Source organism: Carassius carassius, chromosome 36 (genome assembly GCF_963082965.1).
Source record: "Carassius carassius chromosome 36, fCarCar2.1, whole genome shotgun sequence".
NCBI lineage: Eukaryota > Metazoa > Chordata > Actinopteri > Cypriniformes > Cyprinidae > Carassius > Carassius carassius.
In genome coordinates, this window is record NC_081790.1 from 28,853,258 (window position 1) to 28,869,688 (window position 16,431).

General features: G+C 37.6%; 1 protein-coding gene across 1 annotated transcript in view; it reads right to left on the reverse strand.

The window, feature by feature from the left end:
* Window positions 1-716: 716 nt before the first annotated feature.
* The window catches only part of stk32a (serine/threonine kinase 32A), a 63,340-nt gene continuing 47,625 nt past the window's right edge, over window positions 717-16,431 (reverse strand). Inside the window, exons 7-12 of the mRNA XM_059525706.1 lie at window positions 15,141-15,244; window positions 14,920-15,036; window positions 14,679-14,804; window positions 11,500-11,628; window positions 2,397-2,461; window positions 717-828 (exon numbers count right to left, since the gene is read on the reverse strand). Of these exons, the coding sequence (XP_059381689.1) occupies window positions 717-828; window positions 2,397-2,461; window positions 11,500-11,628; window positions 14,679-14,804; window positions 14,920-15,036; window positions 15,141-15,244 (653 nt within the window). The remainder of the gene's footprint in view (window positions 829-2,396; window positions 2,462-11,499; window positions 11,629-14,678; window positions 14,805-14,919; window positions 15,037-15,140; window positions 15,245-16,431) is intronic.

A 16,431-nucleotide genomic window follows, 5' to 3' on the forward strand; every position in this document is an offset into this window, starting at 1 on the left:
CACTGGTAAATTTCTGCAGTGTAATTTAAAATAAAGGTAAAATTTTAACGTGAAAAAAACCCACCAAACCTTCATATGGCCAGATTAGTAGGCCCGAATTTTATTTATTTATTTTTTGGTTAATAAATGAGCCAGACATTGTGTGAATACTCCTAGGCTGTGCAAAGCTTAGACTTGCCAGATGATGCTATTAAATAGTTTTATTATTATTTTATCTGTACAGTGTGGTTCATATCTTATTCAGCAGCACAAGAGCACTAAAGAAACGCTAAAGAAACAGAAAGGTCAGCTTATGCTCTCAGTGGCATGGATGTCAGTTTTCTGACTGAATGAATCGCAGAGGAATAATGAGGTGAGATGAGTACCTTCGCATTCTGTTCTCTGCATTCCTATGTTAAGAAGCTCAGCTTTATAAATCATGGTGAAGGGCTAGAGTCCGACCACTCACTGAATCAGACAGCAGTAAACCTCCACGTGCCTCCAAACGCATTCGAGAAATCCATTAAACAAGTAAGGCACACATTTCACAGCCAGGTGCAGAGAGCATCATCGTCCAGTTCTTTCTTTAAATGTGTGATTGTGTAGTCAGAGCACGAGGGTCACACCAGGTCGATGCTTCCATCCAGAATCTGTGATCTTCTCATGTGTTTGCTGGAGTCCAGGGCTGTTCACCGTCAGCTTCGAGAGGAGGAGGACCGCTGTGGAGGGTCCAGATGTTAGCCTGATAAACACTGCTCTACATTGTTGTTCTGTCCATCTTGCATGGCTTTGTTTGTCTCCTCTGCATTGAGGTTGTTTGTCTCAGTGTTTGCTTTGGTTTTCCTCAACCTCCAAAACAGAGAAAGGACAACAAATCTGGTCATGCTAAAGTTTGACTGTGTTCAAATCTGCAGTTGTTACCTAAGGCAAGGTTATTGCAGTAAAAAAAAAAAAAAAAAAAAAAAAAAAACCCAGACAAAAAAAATTGCTACTTGGAAAAAAAAAAAGTTAACTGAAAAAAAATATTCAGTTGCCAAAGCAACATTTCTCATTTATACTTAGCTAAGGTAATGTAAAATAACTACTGAGCTACTCAAAAATGTAAATTAATATTAATATATAGAGATTTTTTTTATATAATAACAAAAATAAAAATTGCAGAAAAACAACACAATTATTAAAGGTTTCCCTAAAATGAAAATTAAAACAGAAAAATACAAAAATAAAACATGGAAAAACATTTTAACAGTGCCTTTTTACTTCTCTTTTACTTATGCTTCCCTCTAAAAAGAGAATATTCATTCATTTCTTGCATCTTAAAGGGTTAGTTCACCCAATAATCAAAATTATGTCATTAATAACTCACCCTCATGTCGTTCCAAACCCCTGAGACCTCCGTTTATCTTCGGAACACAGTTTAAGATATTTTAGATTTAGTCCGAGAGCTCTCAGTCCCTCCATTGAAGCTGTGTGTCAGTTAGAATTTTTTGAAGCATCAAAAATACATTTTGGTCCAAAAATAGCTTTATTCAGCATTGTCTTCTCTTCCGTGTCTGTTGTGAGAGAGTTCAAAACAAAGCAGTTTGTGATATCCGGTTTGTGAACGAATCATTCGATATAACCGGATCTTCTTGAACCAGTTCACCAAATCGAACTGAATCGTTTTAAACGGTTCACGTCTCCAATATGCATTAATCCACAAATGACTTAAGCTGTTAACTTTTTTAATGTGGCTGACACTCCCTTCGAGTTAAAACAAACCAATATCCCGGAGTAAATTATTTATTTAAACAGTACACTGACTGAACTGCTGTGAAGAGAGAACTGAAGATGAACACCGAGCCGAGCCAGATAACAAACGATAGACTGACTTGTTCTCGATTTGGTGAACTGGTTCAAAAAGATCCGGTTACATCGAATGATTCGATCGTGAACCGGATATCACTACACTGCAGTGAACGCGCTCACAACAGACACGGAAGAGAAGACATTGCTGAATAAAGTAATAGTTTTTGCTATTTTTGGACCAAAATGTATTTTCGATGCTTCAAAATATTCTAACTGACCCTCTGATGTCACATGGACTACTTTGAAGATCTTTTTCTTACCTTTCTGGACATGGACAGTAGACCGTACACACAGCTTCAATGGAGGGACTGAGAGCTCTCGGACTAAATCTAAAATATCTTAAACTGTGTTCTGAAGATAAACGGAGGTCTCCCTGGTTTGGAACGACATGAGGGTAAGTTATTAATGACATAATTTTAATTATTGGGTGAACTAACCCTTTCAGTAAATTAAGTACTGTTTTAGGCTATTTACTACTTCTACAACAACTACTATCAAAACTAAATTCACTTTATATTGGAGATTTATTCATGAAAGTGGACATGACAACTTGTCCAAATATTTCTTACCTCTCCCTGTTGAAGACGATGAAATCTCTTTGGACAGTCTCCAAGCGCTGCTGGAGTTGTCCATTCTGTGTGATCAAATGAACATGAGTTATAATGTTTCACATGAAAACTACTAAGTGAATGGTTTGTGAAGCAGGGTCCTAACCAGCATAAACACTGAAGAGGACAAATTCCCCCATTGTAATGGAATATGGCCAACTTAAAAAAATATATATATTTATCTATTTCTTATTTTTTATTTTTACTAACAGTGTTCGTCAATGTCAAATGATTGAAAAGAGTGTGATGTAAAATATAGCTAAACGTTTAATATCTTACAACTGCTTTTATGGAATCAGGAACCCCTTCCTGGGCTTAACGGGGAATCAACGTATTATTAAGTCTATAATGTCTTAACCGTAGTTTTGTGTGTATTATTTCCTCTCTTTTGTTTCTAGTATTAAATTATTTATTTTTAATAGATTTTTGAATTCTGTAATATTCTCTTCCTTTATTATCTAAATTCCATATTTTTTGCCACTGTTTATTAATTTTACTTTTAATTAAAGATTTACTTTATTTTTTTTCCAAGAGCAATCTCTATTTTATCAGAATTATTCAGTGCATTTTTCTCTAATTTATCAGCTTCTTCATTCCCTAAAATGAACATCTACAGTATTTGCAATCCTTCTAAATGTAACAATACAGAGTGAATTTCTGTTAAAATATCATCTCTAGTTGTTTTACTAGTGTTGAGACTATGTAATATGAACTGCTTAACATTCGGAAGAACACACCACAAGATCTTTTGCCTGATTTAAATTATTCAGACTTTTTACTGAACGTAGTTATCGGAGGAGCAGCGGTGCTGATCAAACGCTTCAGGAAGCTTCTTGTTCATTCTGGTGAGTGTTTACATCCCTCCTCAAGCGCACGTGAGCTCAGCTTTACAGAAACTCGCAGAAATGATTCTTGGGGACTTTAATAAAGTTAATCTCTCCCGTGAACTGCCAAAATACAGACAGCATGTTACCATGATAAGCCATGGTTTACAGCAAAACTCAGACATCTTCGTCAGGCCAAAGAGGATGCCTACAGAAATGGGGACTGAGTCTTGTACAATCAGGCCAGGAACACACTGAACAAAGACATTAGAGCAGCTAAAAAGACCTACGCTAGAAAGTTGGAAGACCAGTTTACTTCCAACGACTCAACTTCAGTGTGGAGAGGACTGAGAGCCATCACTAACTACAAGACACCATCCCCTTGCTCTGAGGCTAATCAACGACTTGCTAACGACCTGAATGAGTTTTATTGTAGATTTGAAATCCCCAACACCCATTCTGACCATCTCCCTACACAACCATTAACACCTCCTGCAATCCCCCCCTCCATACCACCTGCTCTTCAAATCTGTGAAGATGATGTGCACCAGGTCTTCAAGAAGAACAAAAGAAGAAAAGCACCAGGCCCAGATGGTGTTACACCAGCCTGTCTGAAAATCTGTGCTGACCAGCTGGCCCCCATCTTTTCACAGATCTCTGGAGTTGTGTAAAGTGCCTTCCTGCTTCAAAATCTCCACCATAATCCCCATTCCAAAGAAACCCAAGATAACAGGATTTAACGACTACAGACCTGTGGCTCTAACATCTGTCGTCATGAAGTCGTTTGAAAAACTGGTTCTGGCTTATCTGAAGGACATCACTGGACCCTTACTGGACCCCCTGCAGTTTGCTTACCGAGCAAACAGGTCCATGGATGATGCAATCAACATGGCATTGCACTTCATCCTGCAACATCTGGACAAAACAGGGACTTATATGAGGATCCTGTTTGTGGACTTTAGTTTGGCTTTCAACACCATCATCCCAACAGCCCTCCAGACCAAACTGACCCAGCTTTCTGTTCCTAGCTCTATCTGTCAGTGGATCACCAGCTTTCTGACAGATAGGCAACAGTTAGTGAGACTGGGGAAATTCACGTCAAACAGCTGCTCCACCAACACTGGTGCCCCTCAGGGCTGTGTTCTCTCGCCTCTGCTCTTCTCCCTGTACACCAATGACTGCACCTCTAAAGACCCCTCTGTCAAGCTCCTGAAGTTTGCAGACAACACTGCAGTCATCGGCCTCATCCAGGACGGTGACGAGTCTGCTTACAGACAAGAGGTTGAGCAGCTGGCTGTCTGGTGCAGTTTTAACAACCTTGAGCTGAACACGCTCAAAACAGTGGAGATGATCGTGGACTTTAGGAGAAACCCCCCTGCACTCCCCCCACTAAACATCATGAACAGCACTGTAGCTGCAGTGGAGTCATTCAGGTTCCTGGGCACCACTATCTCTCAGGACCTGAAGTGGGACATTCACATTGACTCCATTGTGAAAAAGGCCCAACAAAGGTTATACTTCCTTCGCCAGCTGAGGAAGTTTAACCTGCCACAGGAGCTGCTGAAACAGTTCTACTCCACCATCATCGAATCCATCCTCTGCACTTCAGTAACTGTCTGGTTCAGCTCAGCTTCTAAATCGGACCTCAGAAGACTACAGAGGGTAGTCCGGACTGCTGAGCGAATCATCGGTTCAACTCTCCCATCTATTCAAGAACTGTACTTATCCAGAGTGAGCAAAAGGGCTGTTAAAATCATTCTGGACCCCTCACATCCAGCACACTCCCTCTTTGAACTGTTGCCATCTGGTCGACGCTACAGAGCACTGAGCACCAGAACGACCAGACACAGGAACAGTTTCTTCCCTCAGGCAATCCATCTTATGAACAGCTGATAATAACTGTGGGACACACTACACTATTTATATTTATATACACTACACTTTTTATCCAACACACATACTTAGCGTACACGTAAATCTTTTGCACATAATATACATACATGGAACACACTATACTACTTATATTAATATTTATATACACATACACTTATTTATCCAAACACACATACTTAGCGTACAGTTAAAATATTTCCACATAATATACATGTACATACATAAATGCTCATTTTAATATACCTGCCATACATTGTCAATTTGTATATTGTCAATCCTTACCCACCTATTTGTATTTTTTTGTATTTTTTATTCCTTATTGTGTTTTTTGTTCTGTCGCTGTTATGTTGCACTGCGGAGCTCTGTCACGAAAACAAATTCCTCGTATGTGTGAACATACCTGGCAATAAAGCTCATTCTGATTCTGATTCTGATTCTTCTCTGCCATCATTGAGTCTGTACTGTGCTCTTCAATAACTGTCTGGTTTGGTTCAGCTACAAAATCAGATATCAGAAGACTACAGAGAACTGTTCGGACTGCTGAAAGGATTATTGGTGCTCCCCTGCCCACCCTCCAAGAACTGTACACATCCAGAGTGAGGAAAAGGGCTCAGGAAATCACTCTGGATCCCTCACATCCAAGTTACCCCATATTTAAACTTTTGCCATCTGGCCGGCGCCTCAGAGCCGCAAATACCAGAACAGTCAGGCACAAGAACAGTTTCTTCCCCCAGGCAATCTACCTCATGAACAGTTAAATGTTCCCCACGTATGCTTATGCAATAAAAATGCTGCAATATCCTTATATTTATTTGTTACCCCTCCATCCTAGTACATCCCTGCATCTTACTCAATCCTATTCCTTTATCATTTATAGCACAATTGGTTATACACTTATTTATTTGCCTAATTTTTTTTGGTCTGTGTGTTGTTGTCTCTGTGTACTGGAAGCTTATGTCACTAAAACAAATTCCTCATATGCACAAGCATACTTGGCAATAAAGCTCTTTCTGATTCTGATTACTTTGAATTCTGGAATAGCAATACCCACATGACCATTACCAGGATCTTTAGAACCATTGGTGTAAATTTCTAAATATCCATAATGTTTTTGGTAACACTTTAGAATAATGGTCCATTAGTTAATGTAAGTTAATTCATTAATTAACATGAACAAACAATGAACAATACATTTATTACTGTATTTATTAATCTTTGTTATTGTTAATGAAAATACAGTTATTCATTGTTAGTTCATGCTAATTCACAGTGCAGTAACTAATGTTACACAAGCACAACTTTTGATTTGAATAATGCATTAGTAAATGTTGAACATTTAAATGGTTTAAGCGCAGTGGATAAGACACATGCCTTTGGCGTGAGAGACCCGGGTTCAAATCCACTGTGAGACACCAATGTGTCCCTGAGCAAGACACTTTACCCCTAGTTGCTCCAGAGGTGTGCGACCTCTGACATATATAGCAATTGTAAGTCCCTTTGGATAAAAAAGCATCAGCTAAATGAATAAAATGTAAAAATGTGTTAACATCCACTAAGATAAATAAATGCTGTAGAAGGTTTGTTCTTGCTTAGATCATGTTAACTAAAGTAGTTAACTAACATTAATTAATGGACAATTATTCTAAAGTGTAACCATGTTTTTTTTTCATGAATTCTTGAAAGCAAGTTACAAATATTATCCTTTCCATTCTCCAACCGTTCCTTTTTCTTTTTAATTATGTCTAAGTTAACCATAGGTTCTGGTAATATCCATGGTGGAATTGTACTTATGACATTTTCGGTTTTAAAATCAAATGTATTTATACCACATTCTTCAGTTTCTCACCCATGTTCCAACTAAAACCTTTTCCTACATGTCTCTCACATTCCCAACATTTTTTTAATCACTGAAGATGCTAAATGTTTCTCATCCTGTAATCGTAACCAGTAAGCTAGAGACAGTTTATTCAGTCTTAAATCTAATAGAAATTTGTTACTTTCCACCAATAATGCATTTATTGGAATAGTTTTCATTACTCCTATCCAAATTCTTAATGCTCTGTTGCAGACTGTCTAATTTCTCTAAATGAGTTTTAGCCACAGCTCGCTCGCTCGCTCGCTCGCTCCATCCATCCATCCATCCATCCATCCATCCATCCATCCATCCATCCATCCATCCATCCATCCATCCATCCATCCATCCATCCATCCATCCATCCATCCATCCATCCATCCATCCATCCATCCATCCATCCATCCATCCATCCATCCATCCATCCATCCATCCATCCATCCATCCATCCATCCATCCATCCATCCATCCATCCATCCATCCATCCATCCATCCATCCATCCATCCATCCATCCATCCATCCATCCATCCATCCATCCATCCATCCATCCATCCATCCATCCATCCATCCATCCATCCATCCATCCATCCATCCATCCATCCATCCATCCATCCATCCATCCATCCATCCATCCATCCATCCATCCATCCATCCATCCATCCATCCATCCATCCATCCATCCATCCATCCATCCATCCATCCATCCATCCATCCATCCATCCATCCATCCATCCATCCATCCATCCATCCATCCATCCATCCATCCATCCATCCATCCATCCATCCATCCATCCATCCATCCATCCATCCATCCATCCATCCATCCATCCATCCATCCATCCATCCATCCATCCATCCATCCATCCATCCATCCATCCATCCATCCATCCATCCATCCATCCATCCATCCATCCATCCATCCATCCATCCATCCATCCATCCATCCATCCATCCATCCATCCATCCATCCATCCATCCATCCATCCATCCATCCATCCATCCATCCATCCATCCATCCATCCATCTGCTCCCACCAGAAAGCAACACAGGGAACACTATTTAAACACATGACACAATGGGGCACACCTGGGAACAAATGAACTAATTAATGACACACAGCTGGAACCAAATTAACTAAACGGGAACACCTGGAACTAATATAACTGAGGACAGGAACAGGAAACATGACCAAACAAGGAAAACTGGAACAAACCTGTGACAACTATATAATTTATGTAATTAATCTAATGTTATTCGTACATTGAATGTGGCAGACAAGAAACATTAATAGAGCTGTTTAGGCATAGACATACGATTAAGAGTCAATGTGAATATTTTTTAATAAAAATATTATTTTAGATTTGGTTTAGATGCATCACTTATTCCATATATTCGAGTTATTATCTTTTTTTCTTTATGCTCTGTAAATTCTGTTTAATTAATTTAGATAAAAATACTGTTACATTTGTGACAACATCTCCCTCCCCAAACAAGGAAATGACACTTTTACTGGTCCAGGATCAGCGACCCTTAGCTGTTGTATTTCTGATTTGAGCTTCAGTTTCAGAAAAGCTTTGGGTAATGTAACGTTAGCTTTATTTGATGAAACCACGCTACTTAAAGTCTGTCTACTAGAAACTAGCATGAATTGAGCATTAGAGGATCATAAACGTCTCCAGTATAACACAAAACGTGTACTGCAAAGCAAAACGACAAGAGATGCTGCCAGTTTAATGAGCATGGGTGTGATGAGGTGTCATCGGGTGTCGAATGTTAAGTGCTTTCTCCAGAAACCCAGCCACGCAACTCCACCAGTGCAGGGATTTCCTCGAGTATAAGCGGGACTGATACTAAGCATGCTAAAATCCAGAAGAAACCTCCTTCACACATTATGTCGTCTTCATTAACTGACAGTAGTGATATCTGGGTGGGGAGCGGACTAGGGGCTTGGGCTCGTATTCACAAAATGTTTCATCTTACCACTAAGAGTTCTCCTGAGTAGTAGTAAAAGTTTTTAGCTAAGAGTTTTCTCTTAAAACCTATTCACAAAGCTGCTGATACTAACTTTTACTAAGGAATAAAGAGAAGTCTTAAGCTAAGCATAAAGGGGTGGGGTTGACCTCATTGCTATGGATGATGTCAGCATGCTTATTAACTATGCACACCGTGATTGGCTGATAGTCTCTCTCAGAGATTCATTCATAGAAATATTGCAGAGTGCGATGTTATGTTGCCACATTCAAATAAAGGTTTAAAAATACAAAATGTTAATTGCCACATTCAAATAAAGATTTTAAAATGCAGGCTAAGTGTCACTAATTAAACAATATAACAATACAATAATTATTTGGGGGACATCCTGGCCTAACGGTTAGAGAGAAAGACTCGTAACCCAAAGGTTGCGATATGAACAGCCTGTTAATTAACAGAGTAGAATAATCATGGGTGATAGTAAGACATGCAAAGGTAAATGAAAACCAAACTGGACACAAGAACAGCTGTTACTTCTTAACCAGCTGGTTAATGAAAACAAGGACATAATTAAAGGAAAATTTGAAGTTGGGATAACCTCCAAAACTAAAAAGACAATACCTTTTTAAAAGCACATAATCATCAAATGTTTCTAAATTGTAAGAATCATGCAACACATGGTAGATGTTGATTTTTGCGGCAGAGCGGTTCTCTCGTGCACTGTATGACGTGACAGACAACTATTTAACTGTGAGTTTAACTGTGAGTTAACTGTGACATTCCTAATAATCAGCATTGAAGCACAGACTGAAGAAACAGAGAAAATATTCTTCTGAACAGCGAGTGAATTCTAGCAAGGAAGGCAGTCACTGTGGGATGCTTCTCTTAATTTTGTTCTCACAACAAGGGTTCAATTTTCCACTGTATTTTTTCTGTGATTGGGTTGAGCTCATCTCTCCATACATTACAAACGTCAGTGGGAGGAGAGAACTGAGAGGCTGTCAGGACAGATGGAGTCAGTGGGAGGAAGTCTGAGAGAAAAAGCAGAAGATACTGTACAGGGCAGGACTGGTTATACTGTATTGATCTTCACTGCTTCAGAAAATGTGCACGTACAATGCTAACTCCAGCTCCTGTATTCTTTCTTTCATTGAGAACTACAAAACAGCATGTTATTACAGAAAAACATTACTTTAGGAAAAATAAGTGTGAATGGAATGGAAAGTTTTCTGACACATAATTGCATGTTATTTACAATAAAACTGAAACTTATTATATTTATTTTACATTATTATATTATTTATATTAATTTAATAATTATTGATTTATATTGAATGCGGTTAAATGAACTTAGAGACATTTTACCCAAAAGGTAAAACTGTCATCATTTACTCAGTTGTTCCAAACCGTTTTGTTTATTTATTTATTTATTTACAACCCCAATTCCAGAGACGTTAGGATGTTTTGTAAAAATGCAATAAGATCAAGAATCTGTGATTTGTTCATTCTCTTTTACTTTTGTTTAATTGACAAAAGTACAAAGAAAAGATTTCCAAAGTATCACTGACCAACATAAATGTATTTTGTAAATATGATCAAATTTTGATTTCGAATCAAGTTGCATTTCTTGATGCAGTGGCAGACTGTGTTGTGACAGCAGCTTTCTGAAGTACTCCTGAGCCCATGTGGCTATATTACACACCGCAGCATCACGGTTTCTTAAGCAATGCCATCTGAGAGCTCAAAGGTTTCCCACCTTGCCCTACATGTACTGAGATTTCTCTGGATTCCCTGAATTTTTCCACAATATTATATGTGGTAGTTGTTGAAAGACCTAAATTCTTTGCAATTTTGCATTGTGAGATGTGATTTTTTATTTTTTTGACAGAGTCCAAAGTACATAAATCATGATCCAGCTTTGCTTGCAAAGTCTGAGATGCTCCTGTTATACACAAACATGATACATTGACCCATTGACCGATTCACCTGCTTACTGTGAGCTGTTTAAAAACAGTTTAAAGTGGATGTTCTTTAACCTTTTCACTTTTATTTTGCCTCTGAACAAAAAGAACAAAGAGAATGAACAAATCACGGATTCTTGATTTTATTGCATTTTTAGAAAATGTCCCAACTTCTCTGGAATTGGAGTTGTAACACAAAAAGATATTTAAAGAATTTTGATTAAAAAAAGAACGTAATAATAATATTATGTAAATCACTGGCTGCCAGAAACTGTTTGGAGTTCTTCTTAATAAAAAAAAAAAAAAAAAAAATAGATCAGCGAGTAATTAAATCACTGTGCAAAAAATGAAAAAGTTAATTTTTCTAAAGGTCAACGATTCTGATCTCCCATTGCACAAATCCTTCAGAGCAATGACTCACACTAACAAACAATGAAGAGAGCCATTGCAGAAAAACAGGAATTAATTTGTTTATGTCTTGCTGCATACATTTGTTGTATTTTTTTTAAAGAAAAACTGTGGCGTAACGTTATGTGCTCAAGTAATGACAGTGAGATACTACCTGAGGAGATCCATCAGAGCCGCTCTCCCTCATCTTCCTCGCCAGCCTCTTCTTCTTCTTGTGCAGTGGTTTGGATTCCAGGATCATCTCCTCCAGCTCAAATGTGGGGTCGCAGTTTAATCGTGGCCTCTGCCATCACACAAACACTCATTTATGTACTGTACAATGTGCCCATCAACAAATAAACATTTATTGGCAAGTACTATTTCAGTACTACAGTTATACCCTTGTGAAAAATTTATTCTACTGAATGCACATTTATAGTGTACTGCAAATCTTTAAAGTTTTTTTCAACTACTTTAAACTGAAATTTTAATACACTTTTAAAAAGTGCACTTTGTAATTTTTGTCTTTATATATTTAAATGTAATTTCTATAATCTCTTGTTGAGCTTTAGAGTACACTTATTTTTGTGTTGACTAACATATTAAGGGGTCATTAACTAAGAAACCAACATATTTCCACATTGCATTAAAAAATTGTTATTGTATTATAATAAACCTCCTGAAAGTTTTGGAACTCAAAAGTTTCTTGTTAGTCTTAAACAGCTTATATTGAAACCAGTCTACCAAAACGACAGCTAGTGGAATGTTCTACGTTATGATGCAATATTCTGGATAAGCAACGCCTTCACAGAATGTCAACATGCTTCAGCATCACTGTGTGTTTAGCCCCGCAGACCGATTCTACAGAACTGCATGTTAAACCCAGCCTATTGATTCTACAGAAGTGTGTGTTTAGCCCCGCCCACCAAGTCTACAGAAGTGTGTGTTTAGCCCCGCCCACCGATTCTACAGCACTGCTTGTTTAGCCCCGCCAACCAATTCACTCATAAGGAGGGGCTAAACAGGACTAGTTTTACTGGGGGTCATTAGAGAAATATGTGTTTCACAGATGTACTTTCCGATTTTTAAACCCGTCCGAATCTACCACATCTGTGTTTTTCTCACACAACCTCTGTAATAATTCCAGAGAAAATGATATACTTTTATTGAAAACTCAAAAGCAAAAGATTGATGCTCTAAGAAAACGAAATCTTGGCCAAATGCGAACGTCTGTGTTTGCAGAAGATATTTTTTCACAAAGTGTTTTCTTGTGTGTTTTGGCCAAGGTAAACTACAGTAGATTTTTATATAAGAAAAACAAATTTATCTAAAAATAAAATCAAGAGCCAAATAACGTAAACTGTTAAGACTGGCTACTGTAATATCAGCATCACGTAAGATTACTCGTGTTCATTTCTGCACTCAATGACATAATGTTTTAATTACATGTACAATGTACCTTTAAAAAAATTAAGCATGGTTTTATTACAAGTAAATTAAAGTAACAATACATTAACCATGGTTTTGCTCAACTAGCCATTAAGCTTCACCATATTTGTATTAAAACTGTGGTTATACTATGTTAATTTATCCGAATTACTATAGCACGCATACAGAACCTGTGATCTCTGCAATGCCCAGATATACAAAAATAGACCCTCCTACATCTGTAATAAACACAGAGATGTTAGTCCCATCTGAATTGGTACATGACAATCGCAGACGTCAGATGATAAGAATCGAAATTCAAACATAGTTTAAAAAACTAGTCCCATCTGAATAGGGCTACAGTGTTTACGAAAGAGGCGAAAGAGCAGGTCTACGAAGAAACCAAATAGTAAAGATATGAGATGCTGTGCAGTGCCATATTAAAACTGTGTTTGCATTGCTTTCCTTCTGATCCCAACATTAGGAGAGTGAATGAACTGTAGTATTAATGTAGCTCCAGACCATGTCATTAAACAGAAGTGTGAGTAACTATTTTCATTACGCGGTTACTATTGCTTTGTCTGGTAAACAGATTGTTTGATATGAGTATATATGTGTTTTGTTACCCTAAATCACAGCAGCGTCCATCTATGAGCAATGTAGGCTGTCTGTCAAACATATACATGTGTGTGGGTGTCCACTTAGGAGTTTACAATCCTTCACACCTATTCATCAGAGTGTTCTGATAGGGGGGTTAACAACAGGACAGAATATAGATTCTACTTTTAAATTGTGCTGTTTTTTGATGTAAATATCTTGAAGATGTTATAAGTGGACCTAATCTAGGCACTCAAAGCACTTTACATTGTCTGGGGGAATCTCCTCATCCCCCACCAGTCATTACATTAGATACGCACAGATTGCAAAATATTTAGGTAAGTGGCTAAAATAAAGGTCATTTATCAGTGCTTTCCCAAAGGCATATATAATGCTTATGGTCACTGAATAGAGAACGATCACCACAACCAAACAGAAATCTTGGACACTTTGCTCCCAAGAATCACTGTATGAAACCCTCTTCAGTCCTTTCCAGACATCATAAATCTGCACAAGGTTTGCCAAGCATAGCATAAAATATATGCAATTGAATTCTTGGTTTGTATAATAAGTTGCTCAAGCAAGCGGCAACACATTTAAACACAACATTTAGCCTACTTTTCTTCTTAGGCTATCACAAACATTTAAAACTGAAACTTACCACTGACAGAAACAGTCGACTCTCGTGCCTTTTGCATTTAAATCTTTATTACAAGCAATCCCATGGGTCTTAAAGAACTTTTTCTGCCTCCATATTGCCTTGTTTAAAAAGCCTAGACAAAAAGCCACGTGTTGACTGTGAAGCACAGTTGACTTTAATTGTATCAAGTTATTGTGAAATTACTGCATTGCCTTATCAATCCATGTTAATTTTTACCACAAACAATGCACTGTCACTTTAATTTAGCACGTGCTGCACAGCAAAATAGACAAAAATTCGGTTTTTATATATTAAAGGTAGGAAGTTTACAAAATATCTCCATGAACCACAATCTTTACTTAATATCATAATGATTTTTGGCAGACAAATAGAGTAATCTATAATTTTGACCCATACAATGTATTTTTGGCTATTGCTACAAATATACCTGTGCTACTTATGACTGCTTTTGTGCTGCAGGGACACATATTTTTTTGTTTGTTTTCAATGGAGGTATGAAACTCATACAGGTTTGGAACAAGATGAGGGTGAGTAAATGATGACAATGTTAACTTTTAAGGTGAATTGTCCCATTAAAGCAAATTCATATCTGCAATATGTGCATGTCTCTTAATTAGCAGTGTGTGTGTGTGTGTGTGTGTGTGTTTGTGTTATACAAGAACACTTACATTAGGGAGGAATCCAGGTGGGATTTGTTTGTTAAGCACAGCATCCCAATTGACATCAGAGAGGTATTCCAGTTCCTGGAGCTCGGAGAGACTGGCAATCCTCTTCTGAGCGTCGACACACAGCAGCTGACATCAGAAGCAAACTCATTGCATGTTTCATATGGTAGGAGATCATGACGATCCTAAATATGACTGTAATTATCAAATAAATAAAGCATGACTGTAGTGTGATTAATGTTACCTTTTGTAAGAGTGATTTAATCCCTGTAGACCAGGCCGCAGGGTAACAAGGGTGCGCTTTGTGGAAAGTCTGCAGGATCTCATTGGCTGGTGTGTTGGTGCGCATGATGTACGGCCTCTAAAGAGGTCAAGCTGACAGTCAAAGTCTATTTCTTCTTCAGTTTGATTCTCAGCAGTACATGAGCACGATTAATAGGACTTGCATTAGCTAATATGGCTCACCTGTCCACGGAGAAGCTCATATGCAGTGATCCCTAAAGACCACCAGTCCACTGCGAATGAATAACCTGGGTGTGTTCCCTCCAATGACTGGAATAGTTCTGGTGCTGCAACAACAGACAAGAAATTGGCATTCCAATAAAATTAATGCAAATTCAACAAATTATATTAATACTGTTAACTGTAATATTATTTGTACAGCCCACATGTAAAAAAAAAAAAAAATAGCACGATATTGCTAAAAACTATTCTAATTCCATGCTACTTTCTAGTTCTTTTTGTTAGTTAGGTAAAAGTTATGGAAAGCCCATTTCCGCCACTGAATAAAAATAAAACAAGGTTATTGCGATTTATCTCACAATTCTGACTTTTTTTCTCTTAATTGTGTGCAAGTTAAAAAGTTATATTTGTGAGATATAAACACGCAATTCTAAGAAAAAAAGTCAGAATTGCATGATATTATAAAGTCAGAATTGCACGTTTTTATTTCACAATTCTGTGAAAAAAGTCACAATAACCATTATTTTTATTCAGATAAACGGGTTTACATAAAAAGTCCTTATTTTCAGTCAATAAATGAAAATGTACCTATTTTTTTTAATTCAATTAAATTCTTTATTAATTAAGTCGGTGGAATGAGTTAAAATTTATACAATGAATACACCTCTTTCTCAGGGGACAGCCCTTTTGATATCACTACAACCTTTACAACAGTTCTTTCTGGTCCTCCAATCTGATTGGCTGAAAGGTTTTTGTGTGTATCATTGTGTTTTCAGAGATGTGAGCTCCAGGGCATCAGCGGCCATTCACGCTCATAAACCCGCTGAGATATGGGCTGTATAGCCTACAATACATTCAGAATTTGTATAGAACTTTTCAGCCACACTGTACATGCTGCAGTTTCGAGAACGACATCTTCACACTCGACAGAACAATGGTACAAAGACAAAGATACAGGCTATACATGAAAATGTATGTGCATTGAAGAGCACACTTTCTGAAGCATCCTCCGTATTTAATTCTGGAACCGGGTCTGGATAAAACTAGATTTGTAAGAGTAGTTTTCACAGTAGCTCATATTTAGGTGATCGCATGGAGTTTTATGTGGCAGTAAGCTATGCTTCCAAGCCTGAAAAATCTGCAGGATATTTGATAACATCCTCCATGAAAATCTCTATAGCTTCTGTTTCTGTTTCCTCAACTGTGAAAACGTCATGAATTTAACATAACTGTACAATTTTTAATGACAGAGTAAAAAATATAAGGAGCCTTTGGCTGGCACTGTGTTAAGTCA